Consider the following 16,788-nt stretch of genomic DNA (forward strand, 5'->3'; position numbering starts at 1 on the left):
GTGCACGTGCACCCCCCGAGCGTGGCGGTGCACCCCCTACAAAAAGGCAACCGCTGACACTGCTGGTGGTGCCTGTGGGCGGTCGCTGCTTGACACCCCCCTCCATCCAGGCCTTCGATACGGTATCCCACCCCATACTGGTGAACAAGTTAAGAGGCTGTGACGTGGATGACTACACAGTCCGGTGGGTGGCGAATTGGCTAGAGGGTCGCACCCAGAGAGTCGTGGTGGATGGGTCGGTTTCGACCTGGAAGGGTGTGGGCAGTGGGGTCCCCCAGGGCTCGGTCCTTGGACCGATACTCTTTAATGTCTTCATCAGTGACTTGGACGAGGGAGTGAAATGTACACTGTCCAAGTTTGCAGATGACACAAAGCTATGGGGAGAAGTGGACACGCCGGAGGGCAGGGAACAGCTGCAGGCAGACCTGGATAGGTTGGACAAGTGGGCAGAAAACAACAGGATGCAGTTCAACAAGGAGAAATGCAAAGTGCTGCACCTAGGGAGGAAAAATGTCCAGCACACCTACAGCCTAGGGAATGACCTGCTGGGTGGCACAGAGGTGGAAAGGGATCTTGGAGTCCTAGTGGACTCCAAGATGAACATGAGTCAGCAGTGACACAAAGCCATCAGAAAAGCCAATGGCACTTTATCGTGCATCAGCAGATGCATGACGAATAGGTCCAGGGAGGTGATACTTCCCCTCTATAGGGCGCTGGTCAGACTGCAGTTGGAGTACTGCGTGCAATTCTGGGCGCCACACTTCAAGAAGGATGCGGATAACCTGGAGAAGGTCCAGAGAAGGGCAACTCGTATGGTCAAGGGCCTGCAGACCAAGCCCTACGAGGAGAGACTAGAGAAACTGGACCTTTTCAGCCTCCGCAAGAGAAGGTTGAGAGGCGTCCTTGTGGCTGCCTATAAGTTCATCATGGGGGCGCAGAAGGGAATTGGTGAGTATTTATTCACCAAGGCGCCCCCAGGGGTTACAAGAAACAATGGCCACAAGCTAGCAGAGAGCAGATTTAGACTGGACATTAGGAAGAACTTCTTCACAGTTTGAGTGGCCAAGGTCTGGAACGGGCTCCCAAGGGAGGTGGTGCTCTCCCCTACCCTGGGGGTCTTCAAGAGGAGGTTAGATGAGTATCTAGCTGGGGTCATCTAGACCCAGCACTCTTTCCTGCCTATGCAGGGGGTTGGACTTGATGATCTATTGAGGTCCCTTCTGACCCTAACATCTGTGAATCTATGAATCCACCAACACCACTGGCGGCCTCTGAGGGAGGTCCACGATCACCACTGGCCGCCACCAGCAGTGATCATGGACGTCTGCAGGTGGTCACTGACCGCTGCTCAATGCTCACCACCACCCCATCACTGCCACCAGCACCGCAGTTGCCTGTGGGATCTCCACGCTTACCACTGCTGCCAACGCTGCTGCTGCCTGCTGGAGCTTGCCGTGCCCCTCCAGCCACTGGGGCCATGTGGCATTCATGGGCATGCCTACAGGCATTGCTGCTGAGCCAGTTCCAAAATGACCCAATTGCTTTTCCTTAAACTGGTGAGCACCCACCCGGATGAAATGACAAACCAGAAAACCTCAATCCTCCAAGCTTTCCTGCAGAGTTGGGGGAGATCAATGTCACCACATGCAGCCCTGAGCTGACCCCCAAAGACACAGCTGCTCCCCAGAGGGCAGTTCCTCCAGCCTAAACACTAATAACACTGATATGCTTTTCCTGTGCTGTGAAATCTCACTCACAGCACAGGGGGTGCCAGACACATACATTCATGTGCAGGAAACCTAGTAGTGTGCGGGACATGAGAACGATACCAGTTCCTAGGACTCTTGTAAGCCCAGGGCACTGCACTGTGTATCTGGACATCACCAAAAAATGGGGGAGAAGGGAGGTACTGGTTATTTGACTGGCTAAGCAGAATCGTGCTGCACACAGATTTCCTGGCCTCGCCTGCAACGGAGTGGTCTTCAGACCCCGGAAACAAGCCACCTTTCAAGAACCGCAAACGGGTCTGAGAAGTTGCACTTCTCTCCCAACCCACCAGCCCAGGTCTGGGTCCAAGCAGCAACAGAGCCGAGGGGGGCCTGAGAGATCCTTAGGACTTCTTCAGGGTCCCCAGCCTGTGCTATACCAATACCGGGATTTTAAGAAAACCAAACGACAAATTAGGTAGGCGAATCTGGATGCCACGTTCCCCGAATAAGAATGTCACGGGCTAAAGGCAAGGAGAGGCTTCTCCTGTCCTGCCTTCCCCTGCCCCCGCGGAAGGGCGGCGCTTTCGAAGTGGCGGCGCGGCAGGGCCGCGGGGCCAGGCTGCCCGGGGCTGAGCCGGGCCAAGGGCCGCTCCTCGGCCCTGCCCCGCGCCCAGAAGGCGCCCCAGCCCCGGCCGCGCCCACGCCCCGCGGCAGGTACCTCCTCCTCGGGCGGGCTGGCGTCGGCGGCGCCGCCGTCCCTGTCGGCGGGCAGGCTGCTCATGGTCCGGCGCTGGCTGGAGCCGGGCTGCGGCGGGCGGTGCTGAAATGAGCCCGCGGGCCGGGCGGGGCGGGAAGGGGCGGCACGCACGGGGCCCCCCGTCGGGGCGGCGTCCACAGCCGCCCCGCGGCCCCCACCAGGCAGGGGCTGGGGCGGGGCGGGGCTTGGAGCCGGGGCGTCTCCGCCGCGCCGCCTGGGCGGGCAAGCCTGTCCGCCGAGGGGGCCGGACCCCCGCGCTGCTTGCGGCGGGCACGGCGCGGAGGGACGGATACCCGGGCCGCCCCGTCCCTTTCAGCCAACTTCATGTGGAAAAGCGACACCTGGCGCTGGTTGTTCAAAGACCCCCGCACCGGGAGGGGAAGCGGGCAGGGAGAGCCAAGAGGACAGAGATGCAACTGGACCTGGAGGCAGCGCGGAGGGCTGCAACAGGATCCGCAGCAGCGGAAGCGACAGCGACAGTGAATGAACTGAGAATATAAACCTCAAATCGGTGCCTGGACTAAAGGACTGCGATTGGGGTAGGTGAGGGTGGAGGGTGGGTGCGCAGGGGATTGGGTGCGTTTATTGTAACGGGAAGTGCGGGTGTCTTAATGTGGCTTTAAGATGTGTGATGGAAAGCTTATGATAGAGGATATGTATATATGTGTATGTATGTATGTATATGTATATATATTTTAATTTTTTAAAAGTCCCTTTTCTAAAGTATCCCGCCCCTCCCCCATGCCCTGCTGCCCCACTTTCAGCCCCAAGCCTCTCTCCTTTCTGTGTTGAAATGACGCTTTCCCTTGAGTGAAGCACTGGAGCCAAGGAGGTGTGACCCACCAGCTTGCAGCTGAAGGTGGGTGAAAGGAAGCTGGAAATAAAGTGTGGAAAGGTGCCAGGGGTGACTAACCTACCTGGGGAACAACCCACCTGGGAACATGGTGAGCTCCCTGAGATAGAAAACCTTTCAGGCCAGTTTGGGTGTCTCTTGCAGGCACATGCACTCTGGCCCAAACAGAAACCGTGGGCTCCAGCAGGATTCCTGGGGCATGCTTTGGCCTTTGTTACAAGAGACCAGACTAAGAGGATCTGCCACAGTATGCCCTGCTGGGCTTCAGATCTAGAAAATCAAAGCTGAACCAAGCCTGCTATACAAAAGGTAACATCCCAGAATTGCTACCCACAGCAGGCAGTTGCAAAAGGATTTGATGGGGGTGTCTGGAGCAACTGAGGGGGGAATTAATTTAAATCAAATGTTAGCTTTAATATAGTTTTCTCAAAGGAAAAAAAATATCAAGCAAGACATTGGTGTACAAGTACCTGGCTCCAAGCCAGCTGTCTTCAGAAAGCTGCATTCCAGGTGGAAACACCTGTGTTACTCTCTGGCGCTCTGCCACTGCAGCCAATTCTGTATAGAGGACGTAGCCTCTGTACAGGTCTACTTCCTGGGTTAAGACATTTTCTCTACCTGTATCCAGGTTCATTCCCACATCAGCTTCACAATACAACAGGTACCCTCATTGCATGCAGGCTCCACCTGCTGTCTACTCATCCCACTGAGCAGGGAGCAAACCCAGAGAAGAGGTGGCTGCACAGCCTGTGGGACAGAGGAGAGACCAGGATGTCCCCCACTGCTCCACTGGCAGTGTGAGAGAGGGAGTCCTTCCAATTCTCTGGAGCCATAAGAGATGCTTCACTGAAATGGGTGAGGTAGAACTGGGCTAGACTCTGGGAGATTAAGAGTGAGCCAGCAGAGACAACGTCACCCTGCAGAGCTGGCTGCCATCAGAATAGGAAGAGACAGACATGACAAATGGCTCCACTGCTAAACAGCAGGAGCTCGGATGCCAGATGGAGGGGGGCTGTACCTGCTCTGACACATTCCCTTTCATCCCTGGGGATCTGGCTTCTCTGGCACTTTTTGGTATCATTTGCACAGTGGCAAGGCCAACAGAGACCCACTGGATTTGACTGAGATGACTAAAGCACACTAGCAGCTGTTTGTGGCCAAGCACCCCCTGCAGGAGAGACAAAAAGGAGGCTTTCAAATCAAGAAACTTTTATCCTGTGAACTTGTCTTTCCCAGCTAAAGCACCTATTCAGTACTGGCCATTGGGAGCATCTACACATTCATCGATGCTCAGTAGTTACTGACCATTTAGTTTAGTACTTCCTTAATGAAGTACTAACTAAATGTGCAGTAACTACAGCTACTGTGCGGTAGTGCTGGCACATGGTTTTTTTGTGATGGTTACTGCATAGTAGCCTAATAACACTGTGCAGTATGTACCTCATTAGCATGGTTTTTAACCGGCATACTACTGCTCGGTGTTATTAGGCTACCTCACAGTAAGCGTCTTGTGTAAACACGCCCACTAATTAACCTCTGCATACCAGACTGGCAACAAACTACCCCTATGATCCCCGAAATTGTGGGTATGGATTTCCTCCCATGCCTTTGTGCTGTTCCCATTAACAAATAGATAAATAAAGGAACCAAGGAGATTGTTTCAAGGGCAAAACCTTTTTCTGAACCTAATTCAGTTCACATCAGGATACGCAGCAATGTGTGACCTGTCCTTCTGCTGCTAACCACCAGCCCTAGGAATGGAAAATCTCACCACCAGTGTTTCATTTCCACTGGACTCCTTAATGCCTAGCTCATTAACAGGCCAGTAATAACCAGCCCTCTAAAGCAAGTACAGTATTCTAGGTCTGCATACAACAAAGCAAGCTGTGCTTTAATGTCTTTTGCCATTTCTGAACACTAGCTAGTGATCTAGAAAATGCCCCCAGATTAAATTGCTTGAATGGTTACACTTTGACCTTGAAGCAACACAAGTCAATTTGCTTACATTACGGACAAACCTAAAACAATTTTTTTTGCCGTATATTTCCCTACTCTGGCGAGTGCTGAAAGTCAGGAACACCACAGATGTGTAGGACAAAGTTCAGCATTTGGGATTTTAAATCTGAGAAGTAAGAAGTACAGATAAAAGCAAAGATAAAAGCAGATATGCTTGACAGAAGAAGCAGAGTGTACTGAGATAGCTATCGGGACATGTTGGTTACAGAAAAGAACTCGTAATTAAACTGCAGGATAGGCACCTAGGGCTATGTCTTACCCTTCTGAAAATCATTGCGGAAACAAAAGTGCCAATAGCTCCATGTCTGGATAAGGGGTCAGAGTCACAGCATCTGCCCTTGCAGTTGGATCTTGGCCACTCGCTCTGCTGCTTACACATGAGCCAACACAAAACCCAGCACCTTCCCCATCAACTGTTGTTTCTGCAGCTTGGACAGAAGTCCAAAGCAGTAAAAACTAATTTCTTCCACTAAAGTAAGTGGGTCGGGCCCTATAGCAGGGGTGGGCAAAGTCTAGCCCATGGGCTGGATCTGGCCCATGGCAAACTCCATTTCCCAGCAGCCCCTGCCCACATTGCTGTGTCCGGTTTCCATGGAGACCCCAGCAGTGGCAGTGCTGTGACAGTGCATGGCCAGGGTTTCCATGAAGACTGGCTCCAGCAGCACTGGCAGAGAGTGCAGCTGGACGAGGAGCTGCTCCAGGGCTGGAATCTCACGGCACTGACGGAGTGGTCTGAAGTTGGGGCAGAGCCACTATCTGGCTCTGTGTGGTCCAGAGCTGTGGTGTGCAAGCAGCGGATCCTCTGGACCATGTTTTCACCACTGCCAGATCTCAGCCCCGGCCGTGGATCAGGTCCCTGCCTAATGTGCCCTGCCCTGTGCCCATACTATCACGGCACCGCCACTACTGTGGTCTCATGGAAACGGGCCACAGCAACATGAGTAGGGGTTGCTGGGAAATGGAGTTTGGTTCCTGGCTGGATCCACCATTCTGTCCATCCCTGCCCTATAGGGAGAGCCTTTAAAATGAATACATTAATCCAGGGCTGTCCAATTTCTGAGCAGCTGTGGGCTGCACCATCCCATTGCCACATTTCCATTGGCCACACTGCCCACCAGTTGGGCAGGAGGAAACTGAAACTGGAGAAGACCTAGCCTGGAGACCCTGACTACCTTCAGGGAGCTGGGGGAGAGGAAGGGAGAGGAGGAAGAGGAAGACGGTGATCACAACAGAAGCAGAAGCAGGTAATGAAGGGAGGCAGTGATCACCAAAGGAGAGGCACCCCAACCCATGGTGGGAAGTGTAGGGAGGCAAGGATGTAAGGGTAGCAGGAGCCCCAAGTTAAGCTCTTTCAGGTTCCATGCAGCCCATAGGCACAAATTGGACAGCCCTGCATTAGTCCATCCTTCCAGGGACCTCAAACTTCTCTGGAACAAGGAGGGCCAGGCTCAGGCAGGTGAACAACACCCAGGGGGCAAGCTCCAAATCCAGGCTTCAGGAAGATGCTAAGACCCAGGTCCACTCTCCCTTCAGCTTCAAAGCTTCCCTGGGTAAGTGGGAAGAAATCTTTCTTTGCCTTCACCTGCCTTCTGCCTAACTGCTCACAGTACCATCCTGTCTCAGAGGAGTACGCTGATGGAGGCCATGGAAGTATTTCAGAGACTGGTTACCTAGGTGGAATGGTCCAAGACTGTTCCTGATTTTTAAGTCAATACTGTTTTTCTGAGCGTAGAGGAGGGCCTTGTTATTTCATCGTTCTTCTTCCTCCCATTTTCAAACACCTTTTGCTTCCTTGATGGTCAGCTCTTCTCAGTGTAGCAGTTATGGAGGGTTGACATGGGCTTCTAAAGCAAAAGAACTTTGAAAAGATGCAAGTACTCATTACTCTGAGCCCCTATGCTGATGCCTGTGAGCAGGTGATAGTAAGTGCTTTGTACAATCAGGCTGCATCTAGGCGAGTGCAGCCATGCGGTATGTGGCACTGCTGACCTGTCTGTGGTGCCACATAGCACACATTTAGGTGTTTCCTGCACTGCTACCTTGCAGCGTGGGGGGGAGGTGACCCCAGGAGATCCCAGGGTCAAAAAAACCCACCCAGAAAAAAGGCAAGGCAAGGCAACCCAAGTGGAGGCAGAGCGTGCTGCCCAAAACTGGAGCCTGGTCAGCCGGAGCCACGCTCTGACTGCCAACCAGGTTCCCAGCTGCAGGAGCAATGTGGCTGCAGCTTCCTAGAACCCCAGATAAGGCTGCTGGGGCCAGTACAGTTTCTCCCCTACCCCACCTGGGATAACCTGCCATGCTCCAGAGGGCACATGGTATGGGCATTCCCTGGGGACAACTAGTGTGCACCACTGCTGGTTGTCCCCAGGGAACCAAACATCTGCACTTGTCCAGATAAGGCCTCAGAGTCCAAAAGATTTGGAATCTTGCCCAGCCTGCTGGAAAAGGGGAAGGGGAGAAACTGAATTTGCTTTGGATTGAATTTCATATGTCCCCTTTCTGGCACTGAAAGCCCTTTCCTGCCATGCTGTGCCAAGAGGAGCAGAGTGGTGTAAGATACAGGGAAAAGGGACTTAGGGGCCATACAGATAGAAAAGACAGCTAGACAACACATTCCTTGCTCTGAAAGGGTTGAGCAGGAACAGGAACAAACCTGAGAACAGCAGTGCTTTAACCACAAGCCTGTGTCCTATCTAACACAAGGATCTGCAGGACCAGGTCCTGGTTCCATCTCTACTACAGTGGGCAAGTCGCTCAACATCAGACTCTCAGAAGTCAACACAAGTGTCTGAAGATGCAGAGGCTCAAAATGCAGCTGGAGTCTCAAATACACGTAGGGCAGGTCAGGTGGCAAACTCCTTCTGGAATCCTTCAGATGAGGATGAACAGGGATAAGCATCTGAGAACTCTGTGGGGCTTCTCTCACCAATAAAAAGTGGCTGAGAACAATGCACTTATATTCACTGAGCCTAACCTACCCTCATCTGCCTTTCCAATAAAGACAAAGCCAAGGCATTCCAGTTGGCCCTTTAGGCATTCACTGGCATATTGCTCAGAAGGGGGCAGAGTGAATGTGAGTGAGATAAGAAAAGCCCCTGAGCTGCTCTCAGTTAGATGCTGTTTTCTCAGAGGCAACTGGAAATGTTACCTATTTGCTGCAGACAAGTGGAGTCAAGAAAGGCAGAATAATGGTTCCTTTACTCCCACACAACACCACCCAGTGCACCAGTCTGGGCTACGATGGGATTAGAGCTGGTAGGAAAAATGGCTCTGCATTTGTCCCCTGGGAATTCCAGCTGGAACAGTCACATCCTACCAAGCAGGAAGCAGCAGAGAGACTGGCAGAGTGAGCAACATGCCTGCTCATACAACCCAGTGCCAATGTGCTGTTCTTGGATCATAAGTGCTCCGATGATTCTTAAATGTCAGTGAATCAGAATAAAATCCACTCATCTGCTTCTGTTGCTGCCCTCACAGAGTGGCTTGTGCCCTGTATACTAAAAGCTCCCTGCAGCTCAGTGCCAAGGCCCATCCTGCACTTTCTCCATGGAAGGGTCCCCCAAAGAGTGAGGGAAAACCAATTTATGTTGGATCAAAGCTCAGGACAATCCATTGCTGCTGGGGAAAGCCTGCTGCTCTGCCAGTGGAGAGTCTATCATGGTAAGAAGTGGCATAAAGGTAGGTTGAACCACTATTCAGTGTTAATAGCAAAACCCCATGGAAACTTGGAAACATGTCTTGTAGCCACCCCTAAGACTCTCTAGATCTGAGTGTTTTCAGTTGAGTGCAAGGCAGTGTGGCTGTCTGACTACTAAGCTAGCTTCAAACCCTTTGGAAGGTCAGAGTCACCCCAAATAAGCACTTACCCTTGGTCTGCCCTTTCTTGGTTTGTTCTAACACTCAAAGGCCAATGCTTTCCAAGCTCTTCTCTAGTGCTGGCTGTTCTCCACACGACTCACAAAATCTGGGTTTTGTTGAGGAATGCCAGGCCATCCCCAGCCCTGGCACATCTGGGGACAGGGTGGGGGAAGCAGGGAGGAGGACGGGGGTTGATGACAGCAGGAAGCTAGGCAGGGGGTGTACAGGCTGCACAGTGAGTTTACCAAAACAGTGCATTCTGTAAGAGAGTTGTGTTGTTGCAGCCATTATGGGGCAGGGAATTTTGTCTGGAAAGAGCAGGGAATTAGTTCAAATGGTAACGCACCTGCTTAGCATGCAATAGGTAGTGGGATTTGATTCCCCTGCATTCTCCAGCTGAGGTGCAAGCCTCCTTCTTTCTGGCCTGTCCTATGGCTCAGGACAGTCTGAACTATTAGTCAGAAGATTATGAGCCCAAAGCTGGGCTGGGCATGATACAGACAACCTATAAAGACCTTATATATTATAACATCTTTGTGACTCATTTACTTTGTTATTACACCATAAATTACCTTTAACATGTGGCAGGTTTACTATTTATGGCATGATTTACACCTTGATCACACCCTAAATCAGGGGTGGGCAAAATACATCCCACAGGCCAGATCCGGCCTGTGAGGCCATTCTATCTGGCCAGTGGAGCCCCTAAAAATTTTAGAAAATTAATATTGATCTGTCCTTGGTTTCTGTCAAAAATGACAGGAACCAGGGGCAGTAGGACCCAGGGGAAGCCCAGCAGGCTCCCACAACAGCAGGACCTGCCCCACCCCACCCTGCCCCCCAGCCAGAAGACCCAGCCCCAGTGTGGGAATCTCAGGTAAGGGGGGATAGAGGGCAGGGGAGGACCCCAGGCAGGGAGGGAGCCCAGGGAAAAGCTGAGCACAGGGAAAAGCAGCCCCTCCCCTGCCCTGTGGATGGGGCTCCCTGCTGCAGCTGCTCGCAGCCCACGCAGGGCTGTCCTGAGCAGGCACAGACAGCCTCATGCAGGCTGCGAGCGACTGCAGTGTGGGGCACCAGCCACGGGGCGAGCAAGGGGCTACTTTTCCCTGCATTCTGCACCAGCTCCTTCCCCGCTGGCAAGCAGGGTGTCAGGCCTGCACGCTGCGCCATGCCTGTACCGCAGGGCTGGGGGGCGCTGGGAGTGAGTGGGAGCATGGGGCCCACACCGGTGTCCTGGGGCCAGTGCCAGCAGGGCCCAGAGCAGGGCAGCAAGGGTACAGGGATCCCGGCCAGCAGGGGCTCTGTGGAGCTGGGCCAACTCCCCCCTTTCCCTACTGGTACAGCCCAGCCCGGTTCCACAGACCCCTGCCAGCCTACGCCCTGGGACCCACCGGTGCTGGTCCTGGGACATTAGACCCAAGACATTGGGACATTGGTCCCAAGATGATGACCAGGGGGCAGGGCACCTGTCAAGGGGCGGGGTTACCCATACGGCCCTCAACAGCTTGCCAAAACTGGGTAAGCAGCCCTCCACCCGAAATAATTGCCCCCTGCTGCCCTAAATGTAATGTGTGCCAGGGCTCTTAGAAACAGAGGTAATGCAGAGCATTCTTTAAATAGCCAGATGTGTTTCTTTTTTTCTTTTCCTTTTTTAGTCTCACCACAGTTGAGCAACCTCTAGACTTCCTGCAAAAGTGCTGTCCTCATTGAGAGGAATGCAGTGACAGACTCATAGGGAGCGTCCACACATGCAAGCACGTGCACTTGCAGCAGCTCAAATAGAAGTGCTGCAAATTTGAGCCAGGGCTTTTTGCCTCAGTGCACATGCTCAGACCTGCACTTTGATGTGGGGCAAATTGTGCCACTTGGGGCAAAATAATCCTGCCTGGCTCTCCCGGATCTGCAGTCAGGGGGAGCTATAGCCTGGGGCCAGCACCTGTGCTATCCCCAGCAATATAAAAAGCTGCCCTGTCTTGGCACCATCAGTACAAATAGCTGCCCTGTCAAGTAGCTCAGGGCTACTTGATCTCAGGAGCTTCTGGGGCCCAGCCAATTGGTACCTGGGGACACTAGCCCTTGTGCTAGCTGGACTGCCAAAGCAGCCTTGAGAGCCCACAGGGGCTACAGCCCCCCCACAAGGCTATGGCCCCCCCAACAGGGGCCAGAGCCCCCCCCCACCTCTGCAGTGCCCTGCCCCTGCTTGCTCCCCCAGCCCCCTGGATTGCCTGGCCCCATCCCCTGCCAGCTCCTGCAACCCCCCCCACCCCCGATGGCTGCCCCACCCATCCCCACCCCCCTGCTTCCGCAGGCCTCCCAATGGCTTCCCTGCCTGACCCTATCCCCCACTTGCACCCCCAGCCCCCAATGGCTGCCCCCCCTAGCCTCTGGCACTTAAAGAAAAAAAAGCCTCTACCCACCAAGCAGGGACTGTGGGTGCTCCGGGGCCTCCTGGCAGAGCCCCCCTGGGCAGCACAGGGCAGTGGGGGGCAGCTGGGGCCACTGGGGCTGTCACCCTGCCCCGTGCTGTGCGGGGGGCCAGTGACCCCAACAGCAGCTGGAACTGCTGGTAAGTGCCAAGGGGTTTTTTTTTGGTTTGTTTTTCCCAAGAGTGCTGGGGTGAGGGGGCAGGGATTGGGGGTGGCTCATGGGGCTGGGGTGGATGGGGACGGGTGGGGCAGAGATGGGGGGGGCTCAGGGGACAGGCAGGGGGTGGGGCCGGGCAGCGAAGGGATCAAGGAACTATGGGAGTGGGCAGGGCTGGCGGGGGTCCCCCCATGGTCCTCTACCCCGTCCTCCACTCTCTTGACCCCTTACTTACTGCACTAGAGCCTGGGGTGCTCCAGCTCCCTGTGGGTGGCACGCTGCCTGCCCTCACATGCAGGTAGTGTGCTTCAGCACCAGGGCGAGGGCTAACCATAGAGATGCTCTGGCAGCCAGAGTCTCTCTATGGAGGACCCAGCCTCTAGCTGCCTCAGGACTGTGTCCTGCCCTGCTTTTTTTCTATGTGGGGTTTTTTGACCCCTGGATATCCAGGGGTCTAATTTTGCCCCCACACTGCAAATTTGCAGTGCGGGGAACATTTTCTTGTTCCTGCATGTGCCTCTTGCAGCATCTCAAAGGGGTTTGAGATGCTACAAGAGGCACGTGTGGGCTCATCTGGACATGCCCATATGTGTGACATCAAGCCCCAAGACATTGGATTCCTAAACCACAAGCTGCTACTTCCATATACTGAGAATCTTTTTTAACTACCAGTGGGCATGTCTACACGTACATTAATGTGCTGTAATTATGGTACATTCAGTTTAGTACCTGTAACAACAGGTGCTAATTTAACGCGTTGTAATCAGCGCTACTGCACAGTAGCACCAGTGCACATCTTTTAGGTAATGCTAATGTGCAGTAAACTAATTCTAATGTGCATTAGCACAGCTTTCACCATGATGTGCTAATGCGCAGTAGAATTAGTCACTGCGTTTCTGGTGTCTCATATAGAGGCACCCAGCGTTAGGTATCCCTCTGACATGTGCCACAAACTCCTCCATTTAGGCTGACCTTACCTGGAGAATTCTGGCAGCAGAGCTATACCGCTACCCAGCACATCCACAGGTGGCAGATAAAGGAATAACCTTCATGGAAGGTTACCTGCGAAATTAGCAAGGGTAACTTTGATGTATAAGCAGTTGTGGGCCAAGCAGCAGCAGGACCACCAGGATGTGGTAGAGACAGCAGATGGCAATTCTTTCCCCTCCTGAAAAGCCACATATATCCTTTGATGGTGCTGTGACATGGTGCATACAGATTGCCACCATAATAAGGCTGCCCAGCCCCCAGCTAGGGTCTACAAGTCCTCAATGGTGGAGCAGGCAAGAAAAGATGTTAGTATCTCAATGGTTGCAAAGCTGGACAAAAGTTGCAGCAGAATGAGAGCTCCAAGTGTCCTGGGCCCCTTGCCATTGGATTAAGGTCCTGTTCTGTCAAGAACCGCATGGAAGTTGATGTGCAGCAGCTTCTCCATGATAAAAGACATTATGCACTTCCATGAATCAAGGATCAGGATCCACCTGCCCCCCGTGGAAACATGCTCTTGAGTTGCAACAGTGTCTGTCAATTCTAGATCATCCTTGTCAGACATCTTTGGACCTACAGATGAAACAAATCACGGAAGACAGTCAATCATCCTTGACTGCAAGGGATTGTCAAAGACTATGATAATGACCTGGAGATTTTTTTTAAAATAAGGGATATTTGGTCAATACTGCGATTTTCAAAAAGCTTTAGTCAAGGTCCCCCAGCATTTCTTAAAAGAAACTAAACTGCCATGGGCTCAGGAGGAAGGCTCTCTCATAGATAAAAAACTGATTAAAATTCAGGAAGCATAGCTCAGGAATACAATGGAGAATGGTTAACTGGGTACATGGATGGGGTTTCCCAGTGATGTGTCCCAGGACCTGTTCAACATATTAAAATTGAGCTGGAAAGGGGGTAAAAAAGGAGGTGGCAAAGTCTGAACATGATACAAAATTGTTGCATATGGTCATATCCAAAGCTGACCAGGGAACCTTGCACGAGGAAGTCTGTGTACTAAAGTTGAGTTACCTTGTGAGATTCGCTAGTTCCATCAGAGTATTCAGTGCTTCATTCACTGTCTGGTGCAGTAAGATTAGTGGTATCGGCCTACCGTGAGGGTGTTGGAGGATTTAACTAAAAATGGCTGCCAAGTGGTAAGACAGAAGCAACTTCTCCCTCCCAAGTGCATACTCATTCATTTAAGCTATCTGAGATAGGATTGGTATTAGAGAATCTGGATGCCATGTTCCTGAGCTACGTGTTTGGACCCTGCATACTTTAGGAGTATTGCCCAGGTCATGTCCTCCATGCATTCCATTCCTGAGGCATGCACAATCCTGATAGGGTCTTAATGAAACTCAGTGGCTTTCCACCTGCATGTTTTATTATGAAGTGCCTATGGCCCCAGTGCACAGAGAACTAAACCTAGACTGCTGCTCTGTGCACTTCCAACATGTTTTTATAAGTAATGGCACCCCAGAAGCTTTTATGAGCCACAGTCACAGTCTTCTCCAAGACAAGTCTATTCAAACAAGTATGAGATAGTCTGAGTTAGGCTGTTTTAGAGTTGGGTGATGTTTTTAAAAAGAACAAGAATGCTCTTGAAATGACAAAAAGGAGATTGTTCCACTTGGGAAAAATGGGGGAGGGGAGGGAAGGGAGGGAATGTCAAAAGTGATCCTAAATGCAGAGAAATTTTCACTTTAGCCATATAGACACTGAAATTCACATAAGCTTTTGTTGAGCAAGACTTACGACATGGATGGTAACTCTGAAATTCATGCTGAGCTGGGGCCTACTCACAAAAGTTAAAATAGAAAATACTGGTGCTAACTGCATAGTGCAAGAGGATACGAGTTCATGGCTAGGCCATCTGGGAAGAAATTATGAGGTATCCCTTCCAACTTATCTTACTATATTCATGATGATTTCAAGCAGGCTCCTAGTTGTCTCGTACGTAACTGTGTGAAATGTCTCTCCTTGATTAAGTAGCATGGTAAATATTTCTCTTTCAATTACCTCATGTTATGTACAGGAGGAGTCATTCTCCATATGTGATAGATGTCTCCTGATTTACTTTTATTTTGTCTAGTGGTTCCCTTGATTTTCCAAGGACACTCCCCAAAACCTTGTGTTTTTCCTGGTGGTTAATCAGTTTCATGATATGTTCCAAACTTAATAGAAATGGATAACCTCTTGTCACTGAGGAAGGTAATTCATTCAAATTGGAATCTTCTGATAACCAATAATGAGCAGTTTGATTAACAGGATTTTTCCATCAATTACTGCTTGGGACTCTTTCTTGATTTACAGAACTACAAGAATGCTTTGAAAATGCTGAACTAAGGATATAAGAAAGATGGGGAACAGCTCACAGCGCACATGCTTCAAGAGTGAGAAATCTCTCTGACACCAACTGCTGCTGTGCCCCAGCTATCTCAAAAAGCTGGAAGAAACAGACTGTCTCTCTCGTCACCTGTTTGGTCAGAAATCATCACCTTATAGGTAATTACTGGGCTTTGATTTGGTTTGGGCTCACTTGACTTGACTTTGAATACTTGTAGTAAACAAAGCCTTTCTGTCACTCATCGAACAAGGTGTCGTGCCACTCCCTATGCTAGCCCAGTATCCTAGGTTTTTTTAGCTAACAATGGACAAGGGAAATCTGTTGAAAGACTCAGCAATCCATGCACTGGAAGCATACTTCTAGGGGCTATTAGACCTTTCTTAGCATGATCAAAATTCGGGTTTTTTTACATAATAAATACATTAATTAATGACGTAAATGAAAAGTCTGACTAAGTTATGTTTTCCTAAATCTCTGAATAGGGCAGCACCCAAGTAAGAATTATTTCGGACCCTGCTATAATGTCAATACAATTTTAAGATGCCTACTAAAGATTGGAACTCTTGGTAGAGGTGATATCTTTTATTAGACCAACTAGATATTTGGAAAAAAATATCTTTATTTGCAAGCTTTTAGGCACACTCGCCATTCTTCTTCACCCTTTTGCCTGTAGACCAATATGGCTACAACCTATAGCTATTGAAGAAGATCACTTTTTTATTCTGTTCCCATCTTAAAATCAGATTTTAACCATTGCAAATATAATTGTAGCCGAAAGACAGTTGTGACATTCACACTTGACAGATCCTTATTTAGTAGGTCACACTATGCCTTCACATGCACCAGGAGCAATTCATTGACTACCTCAGGGCACAGAGTGAGCAGCTCACAGAAACAACTCCACATTTTGACAAGCTCTGAGGGAGTCACGGCCAGAGTAATTTCAACTCCTGCCTCTGAATTCCAATTCTGTTAAGACAAGAAAAAGCAACAAGAGAATGTGGTGTTCACAGCAGATCCCAGACCTGACCAGCCACACAGACTTGTAAGACCACAGGCAGTGAGCAAGCCAGTGCTGAATGCCCCTGATGCAAAAGAGATGCTACACTAAACTGCTTAAAGAACCACCAGGTTTTATATTCAAAGCAAACCAAAGGAATGGAATTTTACATAGATACACAATGTCCAGAATCAACACAGGCTTACTTGTGAAGTATACAAACCTCATAAATACCCTAGCTCAGGGGTGCTCAATCTTCAGCCCATGGACCAAATGCAGCCCACAGATCATTGAAATTTGGCCTGTGGGGCTCCTAAAGGGTCAGGGAGTTTGGCAGCTGTGGAACAGTGGCAGTTAATACTGCCACCCCTCCCTGCTGCCAAAATCCCAAGCCCCACGTGGTAGGCTGGAGCCGAACCATGACGCTCTCCCCCAACTCACACAACTGATTTGGAGCCAGTCCATGCCCCCTGAAGATTAGAAGTGTCCCTCTGTTAAGACTTAGGCTATTGATGAAGCGTTTAATAAAATAAACTGGCATCTAAAAATGCTTTTGCCTCTCTGAAGCAGTGTCTAAGGTACCACCCTGCTCTGCCTTCTGCTTGGCTTCAGGGCCTCGTTGCATGTTACACTTAAGATGTGTTAACTGTATGTAAAATGCAAGTGATTTGTGCATTC

At 50.9% G+C, this 16,788-nt stretch overlaps 1 protein-coding gene and 1 long non-coding RNA gene across 6 annotated transcripts in view; one reads left to right on the forward strand and one right to left on the reverse strand.

The window, feature by feature from the left end:
• The window catches only part of RBPMS (RNA binding protein, mRNA processing factor), a 196,358-nt gene extending 193,784 nt beyond the window's left edge, over window positions 1–2,574 (reverse strand). For all 5 annotated transcript variants that reach the window (XR_009459964.1, XR_009459963.1, XR_002092327.2 and 2 more), the window contains exon 1: window positions 2,428–2,574. Coding sequence is in view for 1 of the 5 variants with exons in the window: in XM_059722392.1 (XP_059578375.1) it covers window positions 2,428–2,490 (63 nt within the window). In the remaining 4 variants the exon portion in view is untranslated. The remainder of the gene's footprint in view (window positions 1–2,427) is intronic.
• A 141-nt stretch (window positions 2,575–2,715) lies between these two features.
• LOC109284763 (uncharacterized) overlaps window positions 2,716–16,788 on the forward strand; it is a 31,677-nt gene continuing 17,604 nt past the window's right edge. Inside the window, exons 1-2 of the long non-coding RNA XR_002092330.2 lie at window positions 2,716–3,005; window positions 15,077–15,268. This is a non-coding gene — a long non-coding RNA (uncharacterized LOC109284763). The remainder of the gene's footprint in view (window positions 3,006–15,076; window positions 15,269–16,788) is intronic.

This window comes from Alligator mississippiensis, chromosome 2, assembly GCF_030867095.1.
Source record: "Alligator mississippiensis isolate rAllMis1 chromosome 2, rAllMis1, whole genome shotgun sequence".
Taxonomy (NCBI): Eukaryota; Metazoa; Chordata; order Crocodylia; family Alligatoridae; genus Alligator; species Alligator mississippiensis.